The 13,913-nt window shown below is 40.8% G+C and overlaps 1 protein-coding gene across 1 annotated transcript in view; it reads right to left on the bottom strand.

Annotated features, from left to right (window-relative positions):
- KLB (klotho beta) overlaps nucleotides 1–13,913 on the bottom strand; it is a 59,250-nt gene that overhangs the window by 29,348 nt on the left and 15,989 nt on the right. Inside the window, exon 2 of the mRNA XM_030192620.1 lies at nucleotides 3,282–3,795. Coding sequence (XP_030048480.1) covers nucleotides 3,282–3,795 — 514 coding nt within the window. The remainder of the gene's footprint in view (nucleotides 1–3,281; nucleotides 3,796–13,913) is intronic.

Here is a 13,913-nt window from a genome sequence, read left to right as displayed (position 1 = left end):
GGGAGGCGGGGATAGTGCTGGGCAGACTTATACGGTCTGTGCCAGAGCCGGTGGTTGGAGGCGGGGCTGGTGGTTGGGAGGCGGGGATAGTGCTGGGCAGACTTATACGGTCTGTGCCAGAGCCGGTGGTTGGAGGCGGGGCTGGTGGTTGGGAGGCAGGGATAGTGCCGGGCAGACTTGTACGGTCTGTGCCCTGAAAATGACAGTTACAAATCAAGGTAAGATATACACAAAAACTAGCACATATGAGTTTGTCTTGTTAGACCGTGCAGGTCTTTTTCTGCCGTCATCTACTATGTTACTATGAATGCTGGCTTCCTTGGTTTTCAGCCTGCTACTCAAACCATTAGGCTACTTCATTCCTTTCTCTATGTCATAGTTTTAGGTTTAACAAAATTATCAGTTTCTCAGGGTTTTCTACACAACCTACCATACCCATAATCCTAAAGTGGCTTGTAATCTATTTTGTTCCCTTCTTTTTCTAGGATTGTATGCTTAAATCTGTTCATTTCATTCAAGTCAATACAAAACAGTTCAAAAGGTCTACAAAACAGTATAATGAACCATCAAAAAGGCTGTGAATTTCCAGTTACTCATGCACATCTTATTTGCATTACAGCAAGGCTATGGCTGTTCCACCCTCATAAATCCCTCCCAGTCCATAACCACCTCTTACCCACAACTTACAGGATATTCTTACCTAAATTGCACTTCCAAATTATTATAATAGCAGTATGCATTCTAGGTGCTAATGTTCCCAGAATGGGTTTCCATGTTTTCAGAAAATGGTTTTTAATTGCCCTGTCAGCATTCTCTGCTGACATGCTCCATTCTCAGCAATTCATGCATTTGACTTTCTCAAAGAAATATGTTAGGGGAAACTGCACTGATCCATTGAATTAGCAAGTGTCTTTTCACAATCAGGTGTGCCTTGCGAAACAAACAACTCATTGGCACTAGATTTCACTTGCAAGTCTTCAAGCTTATCAAGCAGGCAGGCCATTAGTACTTTATTTATTTATACATTCTTGTATCCCATTACTATCCAAAAACAAATTTCGGTTCAAAGTGGCTTACTATTTACATTTTGGTGGAGTTACAATAGTGTTGTGCAATGTGGAGAGGGCATCTATAGTTCGTGTGGTTATTCATAGAGTTTTAGAAGAGATAGATTTGAAGAGAAGATAGTGGTAGCTTTTGTGTTCAGTTATAGAGTTTCAGTGATGTTTATTCATATAATTTTTGAAGGGTAGATTTGAAAGGAAGGCGATGATATCTTTGTGATTAACTGTAGAATTTTTTTTGAAGAGGTAGGTTTTCATTTCTTTTCTGAATTGGATATTTGTGATGCTTCTTATGGTTTGGGGTATTGAGTTCCACCATTTGGAACCCTGATAGCTAAATCATGCTGTGTAGATAGTTTTGTAGATGGTGTTTTTGCAATTGGGTAGATGTAGGAGTAGGTAGTTTTTGTTTACTGGACTGGCATTTCTTGAGGGGGTAGGGTAGGGATGATTTGACATTCCTGCCCCTTTCTCCCTCCTTTCCTTCTCTTCATTCCCTCTATCCCCTCACTACTCCTCTCTTACCCTTTTCCTTCTCTTCCTTTTCCTCTTTCAGCCTCCCTCCCATTCTCATCTTACCAGCACTGCTCCAGCTCTTGGTCTTCTGCCAGTGAGCCTGGAAAACATTGCCAGCATTTCCCTCATTCAGTCACCACAGTCAGCTGTCCCTCATTCAGTAACCAAAGTCATCTGTCTCTTCTTTTCTCAGCAGGCCCAGGAACTATTCAGGCACTTCCCTCCTTCTGCTGTTGTCAGTCTGGGGTAATTTTTAGCCAGTAAGAAGTAGGAACCTCCACCAGCTCCTTCATTTATTTTTTATGCAACTCCTTCAGTGTTTGGGTGGCCCATGTTTCTTGTTTTCATGGTATGCATCTGTTTGTGCAGGCATAAACAAACATGTGGATAGCAGGGCTGGGCTGACCACTACGCAGACTAGGTGTTCACCTAGGGTGGAACAATTTGAGTGGAGAGCAGTCAGCTTGTCTAAAGAAGATCCATTGCAGCCAGTGTATGTCCTTGAGCATCCAAGCAGGCTCAAGGTCAGCTGGGTCCTTTCCTCTCAAAATTTGTTTTGGAGGTGGTGTGATCCAGTATTCCTTCAGCATGTGTGAATGTTCAAGGTCTCACACCAACCATAATGAAGCATCTTTAGACACACTAATGGTGGCCTAGGTGCCACTTCAGATAGGGTAGCGAAGGGAAGCCATAGAGCACCTTGGGAGGGGAGATGCTACTACTACTACTACTACTTATCATTTCTATAGTGCTACTAGACGTATGCAGTGCTGTACACTTGAACATGAAAAGACAGTCCCTGCTCGACAGAGCTTACAATCTAATTAGGACAGACAAACAGGACAAGTAAAAGATAAGGGAATTACTAAGGTAGGAATGATAAAATATGGGTACTGAACAAGTGAGTAAGAGTTAGAAGTTAAAAGCAGCAACAAAAAGGTGGGCTTTTAGCCAGAGATGGAGCTTGACATACTGGCTCAGGAAGTCTATTCCAGGCATATGGTGCAGCAAGATAAAAGGAATGGAATCTGGAGTTAGCAGTGGAGAAGGGTGTAGATAAGAGAGATTTACCCAGTGAACGGAGTTCCCAAGGAGAAGTGTAGGGAGAAATGAGATTGGAGAGGTACTGAGGAGCTGTAGAGTGAATGCACTTGTAAGTCAATAAGAGGAGTTTGAATGTATGCGGAAACGGATAGGGAGCCAGTGAAGTGACTTGCTGGTTACATCAGGGAAGGGAGGTAGAGAAGAGGAGATGCTGGACAGCTTAAGAGGGAAGGGAGCAGAGAAGAGGAGATGCTGGATACCTTGGGGAGGGGAGGGAGGGATGGGAGATGGTGAAACATCTCAGAGAGGGGAGGTGAAGAAGGGAAGCTGCTGACCACCTGAGGGGGGGCATGGAAGGGGAGATGCTGGATACCTTGTTGGGGTTGGTGGTAGGGAAGGGAACATGCTGGACTTGGGGAGAGGGCCTTGAGCTAACCTTTGGTGGGGGGTGTACAGTTGAAGGTTTGCCTACAGCATCAGATACCCTAGAGCAGGCAGTGTTGGATGGACAAATAAGACAAACAGACAAATAGGCTAACCCTCAGGAATAGGCAGTATCACCTGATGCAAAACATGTCTATAAAGTATTTTCCACTGATCCAGCTTTTAATGCTCTATATTGTACACATATGAAGAGAATAAGTTTGATATACACACCTTGCAAAACCTCATTAATGAACTTCTTCATCAGATAAATGACTGTAGTGTCCTCTGTCTTCACGTTTCTGTTTGTGAACCAGCCACTTTCAGTAATCAGGATTCTGGGGCTGTCATATTCCAATTTAATCCAGTTCAATAATTCTCTCAAATTAAGAGACACTTGTTGTCCCATTTTAGGTACACTGCTTGGAGGTTTAAAATTATTGGGGCCAAAGGAAAGTGCAAAGAAATCTGCTGTCCCTTTAACATAATTCTTCTCAGTATCTGTAAAGTTGGGTAAAAGTGAGTGGAGATTTTTCTTCAGGGACTTGGGATAATCCCCATCCCCATGTATGGGTTGAGCAAACCATCCTAGAACTGCGTCTATGGACTGCTGACACTTTTCAATATTCACAGGTGTAACCTTTCCCTTCTCTGGTTCAATCCAGTGAGATCCCAGAGTCACAGATAGCAAACCATTCTGAGATGGACGAAAGTGGGTGTTGTAGTCGTGCCAAACTTTGGCATGGGCCTGGTTTAACACAAAAGAAAGTAAAATCAGTGAGAAAAATTACAATCAGAGGTCTGCTCACTCCAGCCTTCCCCTACTAAAGCTGTTTTGAAATGGTGCTAAGGGGGTTAGGAAACCAAAATGACACAAGGATGTAATGTTTGTAGTATTTTATCCAGAACCAATTCATACTTCTTATTTATCCTACCAAACTTCTGCTTTTCATGGATCATGAAAATCTGCTCTTTGTTGGCGTCTGAGGAGAGGGAATTTTAAAAGAAATTGGACACTGTTACATCTTCCTTGGTGGGGCCGAATGGAAACCATTAAGATGGTTGTTTTGCTCCAAAAATTATTTTTTAAATATGCTGCCCCTTATATAACCTACAGCTTTATTTAAACAAGTAGCATCCTTCATTTCTAGATTTTCTGTGGTCCCAAAGTCATCTGAAATTACATTACATCAATTAGAAGCCTCTAAATGTCAGGTTAGGGTGACTTTTCCTCCTTTAGACATTATCATAATGCCTATATACTCTGCCTCATGGCTGTAGATGGTTTGCCTCTGGGAATGTTCAGTGCAAACTTACCTGTCTTAAACATGAGGAAGCATTGTTTACTCTTATAACCACTTAACATAGCTCTGGGTATGCATCTCCCTGATTCCCAAGGGATATATACAGTTCTTTGCATGTCTCAATTAGCATTTGGAGAGTTGGGACAAAAGATAAGGACCTCTCAAAAAGGCTACCTATGTGGTATAATGTGTTGCTTTGTTGTTTTTTTTAATCAGCATAAAGAATTTCATTCAAGGTCCTGGCCTATGAAAGGGATATGGAATCTTGCTCATATCCTTATTGATAATAGATTGAAAACTTGCAGCAGGAGTTTTGTTTACCCCTGCATTGCTTTTTTCAATGGATTCAGTTGAATCATATGTTTCATTCTATCAAATCTGAGTATTGAAGCATGCTCCCATACATTATTAGCATCTAATAAGCAAGCGACTTCAATATATTGTGCATTAGCCTCCCCCATTTCTAGATCTTCTATAGGGGTTAGAAGAGTATGGGAAACAGATTTAGGTGGCTTGATAGACTGTAAGTGTTGGACCCCTTTTTTGGACTCAGTTAATTACAACTTCTTGTTCTGTCTTCCGACAGCCTTACACTAGTTTATAGTGTGGCCCTAAAATGTGTTTAATGCCTTTACCATGTTTCCCCGAAAATAAGACAGTGTCTTATATTAATTTTTGCTCCCAAAGATGCACTAGGTCTTATTTTCAGGGGATGTCTTATTTTCGACGAAACACGGTACAAGCCATACCCAAATGCACCACACTAGAGAACCAAACGATTACACATACAAAAAAAAAATCCCAACGATGGCCCCTGATAGAGGAAGAACGAGGAAAAGAATGCGTTACTTTGTGTTATAGACGTCCGGCTCTCACAAGGACACAAAAAAACAAACAGCCTCCCCTAATAAAGCACAACACAGTACCATATCGCCATCACTACCTCCACACTAATGGAAACTGGGCTGGGTGGCTAGTTGCCAAATAGTGAGCTTCTGGGGGGGGGGGGGGAGAGAGTGGGCACCCATCGGGGTCAAACAAAAACTTTGCTAGGTCTTACTTTCGGGGGAGGCCTTATATTTAGAAATTCAGCAAAACCTCTACTAGGTCTTATTTTCAGGGGATGTCTTATTTTCGGGGAAACAGGGTACTTTTATTCTCACTTCTAAGGATTTTTACTGCTGCATTCCTCAATGCAAAGGTATATGAGTAATGCATTGTGTGTAATGTAGTCTCACATGTAATGCAGTCACACCTCCTTGTCTGTATAAAGTCTATTACTAGTAGTCTATTCTCCTCCTCTCTTTCTCAGCCAAGCTTGGCTCTTTTGTCTACCTGCTATCATTTCCTGGTCATTCTTACCATCTCTGTCCTGTGAGATCAGCTGGGTATGACTTTTTCCTCCAATCGAGGACTGCCCCCTGGGACCACCCCTGCTACCTGATGGCAGGCTCTGTCCCTATTGGTCCCTTTACCTCCTCCTCCCTGGACTTATGTGAGCTCCTTCTTTACCTCTCCTTCTCCATGAGGCAGTCATCTTGCTTCAGAGAGCATTGTCCAGCTAACCCCCCTTCCCTTGTAACAAACCCGTTTTTTTACCTTGTTCATTCTTTCTCATAAGATATTGCATACTCCAGCCACCCAGCTCTGAACTGCTTGCATCTGTTAAACTATTCTCCACCTCTGCAATAAAGCTCCTTCCCTTCAGATTTCTCTCTCTAACCACTGATACAGCTCTCAGAATTATGGAGTCTCTGTTGTCTTGGGGCAATACTTCTGAATATCTGACTGTGAGTAAACTATCTATATTTATTCAATAAAGGAAATTTCAGAAAATAAAGAGGTTTCAGGTATGTGCTGGTGTGCCAAGGTTATACTTCTAGGACATTAAGGCTTCACAGATATTAAGCTTTAAAAGGCCTTGACACTTCTCTATCTGCTTCAGTTACACAAACTATGTACTTTTTGGCACATAAGGCTATATGGAACCTACTTAAAATGGCTAAATTGTGTAAAGACAAGACAAAACTTTGTTGGTGACCTATAATTCCTTGCACTTAGATGGCTAGAGCCTTTGGGCTGGATGTGCTCTCCCCTCAAATGTAGATTATTTGTCTGGGGAGACAGAGAGGTGTGGTAGCCGTGCTAGTTCATTTTTAAAGGTAATCAATAGAAATAAAGCAAAATAAAACATGAAAAAGAAAATAAGATGATACCTTTTTTATTGAACATAACTTAGTACATTTCTTGATTAGCTTTCGAAGGTTGCCCTTATTCGTCAGATCGGAAATAGACAAAAAGTCAAAGTCCAGGATCCGAATTCTGCACAGGTTTATATACCCCAGGAAAGTTCCCTCCAAAACAAGTCTCCTCCCCTTATTTTAAAACTGGACACTGTGAAAGATACAGTATTCTTTTCTAGCAACTAGAGATGTCAGAGCTAGGCAAAAGCATATTAGTTAGTAGAAGATCTAGGTAACACTGCTGCACTCTATAGCAGGACCCTAGGCTCTCTACATATTATAAAAACCAAAATCACTGAACATATACAGGGTGAGGCAAAAGAAAAGTAACCCCCTAGAGTTTTTTGCTGTTTTCTCAGGAACTGCTTGGAATTTCAACATGAAATTTCACAGCTTTATTTGTTACTATCTATCTTTTAATGAGATTATCTTTAAACATAGCAAAATTACAGACTTTGTAGCGTGACCAACCAACGATTTTTGCACATTCAAAAATGTTTTTTTGCACTGTAAAACTAACATTATTTGAAAAAAGGGGGTACCAGCTTACTGTTAATGATGTCACAGTAATGTAAACTTTAGTAAACAATAATTTGTATTTGATAATATGATAATTTACAGATAATTTCTTTAAAAGCATTTCAGATCGGAATGGCAATCATAGGCAAGGTGTCGGTAGCAGACAAAATGAAAATTCAGACACTGCATGAACAAAGTTTCAGAGCAAAGGCGATAGTGGCTATGTATCACCTGAAGAACTGGAAGCTCAGCACTCTGAAGAAAATTTGTTGGCATGACTGCAAAATTCTGACACATTGTTAATTGTATAGTTTGAATGACGTTATTTTACTGTGTTTTAGCTTGATCATTTTTAACACGAAGAATTGTTAAGTAGTAACACTAAAACATCAGTAACGTCAACATAACTAAAGATAATTAACTGTTGTTTAATAGTAATACGTAAGTATGATGACTAAATAAGTACATAACATTTCTCAATGAAATTCAAAACGGTTGCTGAGAAAACTACAAAAAACTGTAGCGTTTACTTTTTTTTTCTTGCCTCACCTTGTAGATAGTCATGGTTTATTGTGCTGTAACACAGTAGATGACGGCAGAAATAGAACTGTATGGTCCATCCAGTCTGCCCAACAAGATAAACTCATATGTGCTACTTTTTGTGTATACCCTACTTTAATTTGTACCTGTCCTCTTCAGGGCACAGACTGTATAAGTCTGCCCAGAACTATCCCCGCCTCCCAACCACCAGCCCCTCCTCCCAACCACCGGCTCTGGCACAGACCGTATAAGTCTGCCCAGCACTATCCCCGCCTCCCAACCACCAGCCCCGCCTCCCACCACCGGCTCTGGCACAGACCGTATAAGTCTGCCCAGCACTATCCCCGCCTCCCAACCACCAGCCCCGTCTCCCACCAGCAGCTCTGGCACAGACCGTATGTCTGCCCAGCACTATCCCCGCCTCCAAACCACCAGTACCGCCTCCCACCACCAGCTCTGGCACAGACCGTATAAGTCTGCTCAGCACTATCCCCGCCTCCCAACCACCAGCCCCGCCTCCCACCACCGGCTCTGTAATAGAAGATATTGATAATGCTAGTACTGATTTTCTGGGCAGAGAAAAAGTATTATTATAATAGATATGCTGTGCATCACTGAAAACTAAGCCGCTCTAAAAAGTGACCTGCACTCTTTTTAGCACATAGGTTTCCTATTTGCTGAGGTCACTTTTAGTGCAGATATAAAATGGCGACCATTTCTTTTTTTTCTATTAATGGCCACTCGTTAACTTCCCAACTAGTGCATGGCCATTAGCGTGTGAGCGCTTATCGCCACCTATTTACTAGGCGGTAAGGGCTCCCATGCTAACCCTGCACTAATCAGCGGTGTGCGGCAATTTACCTGCATTACCTGATTAGCACAGGGCATGCCTACTCTCTGCTTCCAAACATGCCATGCACTAAAACATAAAAAAATATTTTTTAGCACATGGGTAACGCACACCGATTCCAAAACTACTGCAGGACGCCCGAACGTTTCCCACGGTCGTACCTTGTAGCATGTTTACTGCCGCTTAATAAAAGGGCCCCAAAATGAACACCAAGATTTCAAACTAAATTTCAGCAGCAAATTAGTTATACTGAGCAAATGGATGGTAATCTCCTTCCAGTTATTGTGCAATAGACTGTGAAGAAATAAAGGTCAATACAGTACCTAACAATCCTTTCCTCAGGTTCAAAAAGAATGAGGAGGTCAGAGGAAAAGATGATTGTTTTTAACTTGTTTTCAGATCAAGGTCAAATCTAAGGAACAGACGGTCGGAGGAGAATTTAAATCAATGTTATGCATTGTCTTCTTGTTTCATCTGTCATTAATTTCAATACAGGCCACATTTTCTTACGTTAGCAAAGCAAACACCTCAAATAATGGAGGTATGTTATTATGCCATGGAAGTTAATATCAACCTTTTTAACAGGATGACCTAGTGACTGCGACTCGTGATCTTCATGACTCAATTAGATGACAGTAATCACTTATATATGGACCTTCCGAAAAAAGCACTTGTGCTGGCTATAACTTGTGCAAAACACTGTCACTAGGCTCTTCACAGAGAAAAAGCAACATAATCACCTTTCTCCTGTTTTGAAACAGCTGCATTGGTTACCTATTGAAAGTTGAGTCAAATTTATATAAGTACATAAGTATTGCCATACTGGGCCAGACCAAAGGTCCACCAAGCCCAGCATCCTGTTTCCAACAGTGGCCAATCCAGGCCACAAATACCTGGCAAGATCCCAAAAAAGTACAAAACATTTTATATTGTTTATCCATTTAATAATGGTCTATGGACTTTTCCTTTAGGAAGCCGTCCAAACCTTTTTTAAACTCTGCTAAGCTAACCACCCCTACCACATTCTCTGGCAACAAATTCCAGAGTTTAATTACATGTTGAGTGAAGAAAAATTTTCTCCGATTCATTTTAAATTTACTACATTGTAGCTTCATCACATGCCCCCTACTCCTAGTATTTTTGGAAAGCGTAAACAGATGCTTCACATCTACCCGTTCAACTCCACTCATTATTTTATAGACCTCTATCATATCTCCCCTCAGCCGCCTTTTCTCTAAGCTGAAGAGCCCTAGCCGCTTTAGCCTTTCCTCATAGGGAAGTCGTCCCATCCCCGTTATCATTTTCGTTGCCCTTCTCTGCACCTTTTCTAATTCCACTATATCTTTTTTGAGATGCGGCAACCAGAATTGAACACAATATTCGAGGTGTGGTCGCACCATGGAGCAATACAAACGCATTATAACGTCATCATTTTTGTTTTCCATTCCTTTCCTAATAATACCTAACATTCTATTTGCTTTCTTAGCTGCAGCAGCACACTGAGCAGAAGGTTTCAACGTCATTAACGACACCTAGATCCCTTTCTTGGTCTGTGACTCCTAAGGTAGAACATTGCATGACGTAGCTATAATTCGGGTTCCTCTTTCCCACATGCATCACTTTGCATTTGCTCACATTAAACGTCATCTGCCATTTAGACGCCCAGTCTCCCAGTCTCGTAAGGTCCTCTTGTAATTTTTCACAATCTTCCTGTGATTTAACGACTTTGAATAACTTTGTGTCATCAGCAAATTTAATTACCTCACTAGTTACTCCCATCTCTATGTCATTTATAAATATGTTAAAAAGCAGCGGTCCCAGCACAGACCCCTGGGGAACCCCACTAACTACCCTTCTCCATTGAGAATACTGACTGTTTAACCCTACTCTCTGTTTTCTAACTTTTAACCAGTTTTTAATCCACAATAGAACACTACCTCCTATCCCATGACTCTCCAATTTCCTCTGGAGTCTTTCATGAGGTACTTTGTCAAACGCCTTCTGAAAATCCAGATATACAATATCAACCGACTCATCTTTATTCACATGTTTGTTCACCCCTTCAAAGAAAAGTAATAGATTGGTGAGGCAAGATTTCCCTTCACTAGATCCATGTTGTCTCATTAATCCATGCTTTTGAATATGCTCTGTAATTTTGTTCTTTGTAATAGTCTCTACCATTTTGCCCGGCACTGACGTCAGACTCACCAGATCTCCTCTGGAACCTTTTTAAAAAAATCGGCGTTACATTGGCCACCTTCCAATCTTCCGGTACCACGCTCGATTTTTAGGATAAATTACATATTACTAACAATAGCTCCGTAAGTTCATTTTTCAGTTCTATCAGTACTCTGGGATGAATACCATCAGGTCCAGGAGATTTGCTACTCTTCAATTTGTAGAACTGCCCCATTACATCCTCCAGATTTATAGAGAATTCATTCAGTTTCTCTGACTCGTCAGCTTCGAATACCATGTCTGACACCGGTATCTCAGCCAAATCTTCCTTGGTGAAGACCGAAGCAAAGAATTCATTTAATCTCTCTGCTATGGCTTTGTCTTCCCTGATCACCCCTTTTACTCCTCGGTCATCTAGCGGTCCAACCAATTCTTTTGCCGGCTTCCTGCTTTTAATATACCTAAAAAAAATTTTTACTATGTGTTTTGGCCTCCAACATAATCTTTTTTTTTTACTTCCCTCTTAGCCTTCCTTATAAGCGCTTTGCATTTGACTTGACATTCCTTATGCTGTTTCTTATTTTTTTCAGTCGGTTCCTTCTTCCATTTTTTGAAGGATTTTTTTTAGCTCTAATAGCTTCCTTCACCTCACTTTTTAACCATGCCAGCTGTAGTTTAGTCTTCCGTCCTCCTTTTTTAATACGAGAAATATATTTGGCCTGGGCTTCCAGGATGGTGTTTTTGAACAGCATCCATGCCTGATGTAAATTTTTGACCCTCGTAGCCGCTCCTCTAAGTTTTTTTTCACCGTTCTTCTCATTTTAAACATTGAGCCCTTGGTCTGATGAAATTGTTAGATTCTTCTTACAACTACCTCATATTGATTTTGAGGACTGTCTTGTTTTCATAATTCTTTTTTATATATCTGTACATTCCTGGAGAACCCATTAAAGGGTTTATTTTAAAGCCAGAACAGTCTCCAGTTCCTATTTACTCTTTACCTTTACTGTGTCTAGTTACAATTAACAGCTAATATTTTTAAGTTCATTGTCATGGGGAGAATCTGAATGCATTTTGTACCTGGAAGGATCCCGAGTAGCTAGATTCCATGCTACTTACCCCCAGGGACAAGGCTTTTCACAGGTCTACCTTAATAACAGTCTATAGATCTTTTTTATCCAGGAACTTGTCCAAACCTTTTTTTAAACTCAACTATGCTAACTGCTTTTATTTTATCACATCTTCTGTCAACAAGTTCCAAGGCTGAATTATGTGCTGAGTGAAAAAATAATATTGTCTGTTTTGAATGTACTACTTTGTAACTTCATGGCATATCATCTAGTGTTTTTTTTATTGCTTGAAAGAGTAAACAATTGATTTGTATTAACACATTCTATTCTATTCAGAAATTTATAGACCTCTATCATAGCTCTCTTTAGTCATCTGTCCTCCAAGCTGAAGAGTCCTAACTTTTTTTCAGCCCTTTCTCATAGGAGAATTATTCCATCCTCTTCATAATTTTGATCACCCTTCTCTATACCTTTTCTAATTCTGCTATATGTTTTCTGAGATGGAGTGACCAGAACACATATTTGAACTATGGTTGCACCACGGAGCAATATAAAGGCAATATGATATTATTTATTTTATTTTCAGATTCTTTCCTAATAATTCCCAAACTCTGCTTTTTTGGCCACTGCTGCACACTAAGCAGAAGGTTTCAACATATTGTCCATGAAAACATCTAGATCCTTTTCCCGGGTGGTGACTGCTAATGTACTGTAAAACCTAGCATTCTTTAGTTATAACTTGGGTTATTCTTAGGTGCATCATTTTGCATTTGTCTATATTATGTTCAATTTTATTAGTTTCCAAAATAGCATACATATTATAGCAGCAACCCAAAAAAGGAAACAAAGAATATAGAAACATGTATGTATACTAACTACATCCTACAACCATAGCCACCTCTCCCCCTCCCACACATACACATCCCCTATCTCTGCAGCGGCAGCACCAAATTCACAAATTATTCAATCTCAAACTCCTTGCTGTTGGTGATATAAACAAAGTACAGGACCTAAACAGAAAGGTACATTTTTTTTCTCTTTTCACAGAAGTATCTACCCTACTTGCTTCCCAAAGGGCCAGGTTGTGAACACAAGCGCTCCATGTCCAAAAGGACGGAGAGTAGCCTAATGATTAGTGCAGTGGACTTTGATCTTAGCAACCTGGGTTTGATTCCCACTGTAGCTCCTTGTGACCTTAGGCAAGTCACTTAACCCTCCATTGTCCCAGGTACAAAAAGCTAAGATTGTGAGCCCTCTAGGGACAGAGAAAGTACTTGCACACAATATGTACAGCACTGCATCCAGTAGCACTATAGAAATGATTAATAGTAGTAGGTTCTGGATTCAGCCAAGAGCACATTATATATTTTTCCCCATCCCCACCACTATTAATTTTCAGATTAACAATTTCCATTCTTTCCCCACCACATCCAATCCAGCAGACATATCTAACAGTATAAGTTCCACAGGTATTTGGACACTTTGAGGGGCATTTTCAATATGATGCCTAAGTCGGGCTTTGGACATTTTGCACTACACATCCCAAATCTGAATAGGAAATATAGCCATTGTCGAAACCGCAAAAGATCTTTTTTCTTTTCAAAAATGGCCATATACTAGATGGTTTTGAGCTCTTTGCATTTATCTTTTTGGTCCATTAAAAAAAAACCATCCAAGTGCAAAATACACAAAATCAAGCCATTGAGATGTAGGAGGAGCCAGCCAATTGATGTCTATTGACTGGCCACACAGACATCCCAGAACAGCAATGGGGCACCCTAGGGGGCACTGCTACGGACTTAATGTAAAACCTCCCAGGTACACTTCTCACCATTACCTCCTTATCTTGTCTGCTGAGTTCTCCAAAATCCACCCAAAACCCACCACCCCAACTGTACACCACTACAATAGCCATTGTAGGTGAAAGGGTCACCTATATTTGGATACAGTATGTTTTTGGTGAGTATTGGAGGGCTCACAGTTTCCACCACAAGTGTGACAGGTAGAGTGAGATATGGGCCTGGATCCCCTTCTCTACAATGCACTGCACCGACCACTACACTACTCTAGGGACCTGCTTTTTGCTATAATAGAACAGGCTATAACATCTGAAGCTTTCATAGAGGCTGGTAAGTACTACTTTTATTCACATCTTTGGAGGG

The sequence above is a fragment of the Microcaecilia unicolor genome, chromosome 2 (assembly GCF_901765095.1).
Source record: "Microcaecilia unicolor chromosome 2, aMicUni1.1, whole genome shotgun sequence".
Classification (NCBI taxonomy): domain Eukaryota; kingdom Metazoa; phylum Chordata; class Amphibia; order Gymnophiona; family Siphonopidae; genus Microcaecilia; species Microcaecilia unicolor.
This window is presented reverse-complemented; position numbering and strand designations above follow the sequence as displayed.